This window comes from Nicotiana sylvestris, chromosome 9, assembly GCF_000393655.2.
Source record: "Nicotiana sylvestris chromosome 9, ASM39365v2, whole genome shotgun sequence".
Lineage (NCBI taxonomy): Eukaryota > Viridiplantae > Streptophyta > Magnoliopsida > Solanales > Solanaceae > Nicotiana > Nicotiana sylvestris.
This window is the reverse complement of record NC_091065.1, coordinates 63627537-63632967: the sequence shown is the minus strand read 5'-3', so window position 1 is coordinate 63632967 and position 5431 is coordinate 63627537. Positions and strand designations below refer to the sequence as shown.

Sequence of the window (5431 nt, the reverse complement as noted above, 5' to 3'; positions counted from 1 at the left end):
GTTCAACCAAGGCTATGGTTGCTGTTTGGGGAGAAACTTCAGATGAAGATTCAGAAGATGACGCTGAAGAAGAGCAAGCACTGATGGCCATCAGAGAATCAGATGATGAACAAGAGGTAAGTATCCTTCACCTCAAAAATAAGATTAAATTTTTGTCTAAAGAAAAGTTGGCTGAGCTACTACTAGACTTCATTGATGAGTCTGAGTAATTAACAATGAGAAAGAAGTTCTGTCTAGGGAATGTGTGATCCTAAAAGCAAAATGCAAAAGTCTAGAGTCTAGGGCTAATGAGAGTGATAAAACAAATGCTGAGTTGAAGAACCAGGTTCTTGAACTTGATAACAGTGTCCTAGAACTTAGGTCTGAAAACTTAAAACTGAAACTAGGAACAGGAAAGAAGAAAGCTGATCACACGTATCTCACTCTAGAAGAAAACTTGGGAAAAATTAAAGATGAATTGTATAAGAAAGATGAACTTATCAAAGTCCTGAAGGAAGATCTAGGAAAGGTGAGACATGAACTAGACAGAACTTGCAAGTGGAACAAGGCTTCTGATGCACTCTCTTGGCTACAAGAGCATCACAGTAGCAACAAAAGAGGACTTGGCTATGGGACTCAAGCTCCAAAATAGGACTCTAGAAGCAAGTACCTCACTCTTCCTGAAAATAAAATCTGCACACACTGTGGCAAGGCTGTCCATTACAAAAATAAATGTAATGCAAAAGAAAAGTCCAGTCAAAAGAACAAAGTCTTTGTTCAAGAGAAAAACAAGCTGCCTGGGTGGGCAAGAAGGAATCTGATTCATCCTTTTACCTATATAAAGGGACCCAAACTAGTTTGGGTTCATAAGATTAACCCCTGATTTCTTTTTGCAGGTCCAAGTGAAAGGGAAGAGCCAAATATGGTATATGGATAGTGGCTGCTCAAAACATATGACTGGGAACAAGGACCAATTCCTTTCACTTGAGGACTTAAAATGAGGTAATGTCTCCTTTGGAAATGGAAAGAAAGGTGAGATCATTGGGGTTGGAAAGGTAGGCAAAACAGATTCTCATTCCATAGAGAATGTCTACCTGATAGATGGCTTGAAATATAGCCTAATAAGTGTGTCACAATTGTGTGACAGAGGTAATCTTGTAGCTTTTACCTCTACCAGATGCTTTGTGATTAACCTTACCATTGACAAGATTGTTTTGTAGGGAAAAAGAGTTAACAATATTTACATTGTAGACTTGTCTACTCTCTCAGAAAATGAACTCACTTGCTTAAGTGTGTTGGTTAATGATCCCCTATTGTGGTACAAAAGACTTGGTCATGCAAGTCTAAATCAGCAAAACAAATTAGTCTCTAAAGATTTGGTGATAGGGTTACCTAATATCAAGTTCAAGGAAAACAAAGTTTGTGAGGCATGTGCAAGGGGGAAACAGGTAAGATCATCCTTCAAAAGTAAGAAAATGGTAAGTACAACCAAGTCGTTGGAACTGGTCCATATGGATCTATGTGGTCCAATGAGAACCATAAGCAGAGGTGGAAAGAAATATGTAATGGTGCTTGTCGATGATTATTCTAGATTTACCTGGGTTCTGTTTCTAACCTCCAAAGATGAACATTTGACATGTTTATTGCATTCGTTAGAAAAACTCAAAAACAATTAGGAAATCAACTTGCATCCATTAGGTCTGATCATGGAACTGAATTTGAAAATTCCAAGTTTGCTGAATTCTGTGATGAAAATGGTATAGATCATAACTTCTCTACCCCTAGGACCCCTCAACAAAATGGAGTAGTTGAAAGGAAGAATAGAACTCTAGAGGACATGGCTAGAACCATGCTTCTTTCTAGTAAATTGCCCCACAGCTTATGGGCAGAGGCCGTAAACACTGCATGTTACATAATTAATAGATCCATGACTAGACCTCTGGTAGAGAAGACTCCCTATGAGTTACTTAAAGGGAGAAAACCAAACATATCCCATCTTAGGGAATTTGGTTGCAAGTGCTATGTGCACAATAATGGAAAAGACTCCCTAGGTAAGTTTGATCCTAGAAGTGATGAGGGAGTATTCTTGGGATATTCTTCACATAGCAAAGCATATAAAGTGTTTAATAAAAGAACTTTGTGTGTAGAAGAAAGTGTACATGTAGTATTTGATGAAACTAACATTCTTTCTGAGAGACAAGAACATGAAGATGAAGCCACTGGATTGGTAAAGGAATTGACTGAATCCCCAGCACAAGTCAAAGTGGAATCAAAAGAAGAAACAAGTGATGGAACAGGTCCTTCAAATCAGCGCAACCTGACAGGGGGAACTAATCAAGGAGAAATTGAATCAAATCCCCCAGAGGAACTTGTTCATGAACCCGTTCCTCAGTAACAGAACATGGGAGAGACATCTAGCAGAAATCAGTTGGTTGTGAAACCTCACAAGTATCAAAGTTCTCATCCTACTGAGAACATCATTACTGATCCAACATCTTGAGTCAAAACTAGATCACAACTAAAGAATCTGGGTGCTTTTGATGCTTTCCTATCTCTTATTGAACCTAAAAATGTTGTTGAGGCTTTGCAGGATGCAGATTGGGTGAATGCAATGCAAGATGAACTCAACCAATTTGAAAGAAGTCAAGTTTGGCATCTAGTTCCGAGACCCAAGGAAAGATCAGTCATTGGTACAAAATAGGTCTTCTGAAACAAACTTGATGAAGATGGAACAGTTACAAGAAACTAAGCAAGACTGGTGGTATAAGGATATAGCCAAGAGGAGGGCATAGACTATGATGAGACATTTGCTCCAGTTGCAAGACTAGAGGCAATCAGACTCCTCATAGCCTTTGCAGCACACATGAAATTCACTCTTCATCATATGGATGTCAAAAGTGCCTTCCTAAATGGCTACCTAAAGGAAGAAGTGTTTGTGAAACAACCTCCAGGGTTTGAGAGCAAGGAATGTCCTGAGCATGTGTACAAGTTAGACAAGGCTCTCTATCGGCTCAAGCAGGCCCCAAGAGCTTGGTATGAACGACTATCCAAATTCCTACTGGAGTATGGTTACAAAAGAGGTAAAATTGACAGTACCTTATTTTTAAGGGAAAAAGGTAAAGATCTCCTTGTTGTGCAAATATATGTAGATGACATCATATTTGGGGCTACCACTGATAGGCTGAGTAAGGACTTTGCAAAACTAATGGGCAGTGAGTTTGAAATGAGCATGATGGGTGAGCTTAACTTCTTTTTAGGCTTACAGATCAAACAAAGTCCAAATGGAACCATGATCCATCAACAAAAGTATACAAAAGAGCTAATTAAAAAATTTAAAATGGAGGAATCTAAAGAAATAGACACACCCATTGCAACTGCCACAAAATTAGATATTGTTGAACCTGGTTCATCAGTCGATCAAAAGTTGTATAGGGGTATGATTGGTTCACTCTTGTATCTTACTGCAAGCAGACCTGACATCGTTTTCAGTGTAGGGCTTTGTGCTCATTTTCAAGCAAATCCAAAAGAGTCTCACTTGACTGCGGTAAAGAGGATATTGAGATATCTGAAAGGCACCACTAATCTGTGTCTCTGGTATCCTAAAGGTAGTACTTTTGATCTAGTTAGATATGCTGATGCTGATTATGCAGGTTTCTTAGTGGACAGGAAAAACACCTCAGGTATGGCACACTTCCTTGGTTCATGTCTTGTGTCATGGGCTACCAAAAAGCAAAACTCTGTGGCCCTATCTACTGCTGAAGCTGAGTATGTTGCTGCTGCTTCCTGTTGTGCTCAATTGCTATGGATCAAACAACAGCTGGTAGATTTTTGAATTGAAGTGGGATGTATTCCAATATTCTGTGATAACACTAGTGCTATAAGTATGACAAAGAACCCTGTTCATCATAAGAGGACTAAGCACATAAATGTTAAACACCCACTTCTTAAGAGATAACTATGAGAAAGGATTGATTTCAATAGAATTCTGTGCTACTGATAAACAAATAGCTGACATCTTCACTAAAGCACTGAGAGAAAACTTTGAGAGGAATAGGTTGGAGTTAGGGATGATTAAGATCACTTAATAGGTCCAGTTCAGAATGCACAATGAAAAAAATGTTTTTTGGTTAGGAGTTCTAACTTTATGTAAATATCTAGATCAATTCTTACTCAGTTTCATACTTTAATTAGTATACTCCTGTGACATGTGTATCACTCACTGATCTCTTACAAAGTTTCTTCTATTTTGGCATTTGAGGTATGTTCAAGAACGTTCTATATAAAAAACCTGGTTCATCAGTATGTGTTCATATGAAAAGCCCAGGTATGTTTTCTATACTCTACACAATTAGAAAGATCATTTTTCCAATCATGAGCAGAAGTCCTACATTCATCAAATTCCCAGAAATTCTATCCATTGAGCATTGAACCAGTTTCATTCCCCTATAACTCTAAAAACCAAGATTTTATCCTAAAATCTAGCGATGCCTAATAATCACTAAGAGACCGGAATTACATCTTGATTAGACTTCTAATTTACCTCTGAAAAAGTTACCGTTACTACATTTAAGTCTAATCATCTTTAAATACATGCCACACCTCTTCTTCATTAGTCCATAACCGTCAAAACTCTTCTCAAGTTCTGATCGCCCTTTTTCTTTCCAAAATTCCCAAATTTTTCTCAAAGAAAAAATCCACCATGACTAACCCCCAAGATAATCCTGGAACTTCCCCACCAGTATCCCCTTCGAATACATCCTCATCTACACCCCCTAGTGAAACCCCAAAACCTAGGTTTTATAGCAGAAAATGTTGGCCAGAAAAACTGTAGCTTCTGGAGCTCTAAGAAAAGTTCTAAATGAGAAATTGAAGGCTAGCAAGAGGAAGGAAAGTACTACTCAAGAATCTGACTCAAGCTTTGAGTCTAAAGCTTTTATTTATGCTAGCGAAGGAGAAGAACATGGGTCTTCTGACACTACCAAAATTCAAGAAACCTCTGGTGAGGTGAGCTCTTGTGTGATACTCTCTACTGTGGTTGAAAATGTAGAAAATAGGTTTGTCTGGGTTGGTCCTGTTAAAGATGTAAAGGGGGATGAATCTAGTAGAAGTGGAGGTAAAAAGAAAGAAAAAGAGAGAGAGGGAGCAAGTGGTGATGAGAGGGGAAATGGGAAAGAAAAAGTTCTGGCTATCTGTGGAGGTGTTGAAGAAGGTGGTAACAAGTCAGGGGGAAGTGGTTCTGGGGAGGCGGCTGAAGGGCTTGTGCATCTAAGCAAGCAACAAGATGAACCTGGTTCATATGTTGAGGAAACACTGGCTGATCTTCTGAAGAGGGTTGGGGCCAGTTATGATCCAAAGAAGCGTAAAGCTTCCACACAAAAGGCTTCAACTTCTTCCAAGACAACAAAGAAAAGCAAAATGTCATCCACAAAACCTACTGTACCTTCAGTACCTA

General features: G+C 38.8%; 1 protein-coding gene across 1 annotated transcript; it reads left to right on the top strand.

The window, feature by feature from the left end:
• Positions 1-1906: 1906 nt before the first annotated feature.
• Positions 1907-3811, top strand: LOC138877672 (uncharacterized mitochondrial protein AtMg00810-like). Its single transcript, XM_070157297.1, has 4 exons — positions 1907-2030; positions 2127-2370; positions 2491-2669; positions 3129-3811. Exons 1-4 carry the CDS (start codon positions 1907-1909, stop codon positions 3809-3811), a joined length of 1230 nt encoding a protein of 409 aa, XP_070013398.1.
• The last annotated feature ends 1620 nt before the right edge of the window (positions 3812-5431 follow it).

Bases quoted from the DNA above. Each gene is read 5' to 3' on its own strand.
- LOC138877672 (XM_070157297.1), top strand. From the start codon at position 1,907: ATGACTAGACCTCTGGTAGAGAAGACTCCCTATGAGTTACTTAAAGGG. The intron at 2,031-2,126 runs GTAAGTTTGATC...CTTTGTGTGTAG, and splicing joins TAATGGAAAAGACTCCCTAG to AAGAAAGTGTACATGTAGTA. The intron at 2,670-3,128 runs GTACAAAATAGG...AAATATATGTAG, and splicing joins CAAGGAAAGATCAGTCATTG to ATGACATCATATTTGGGGCT.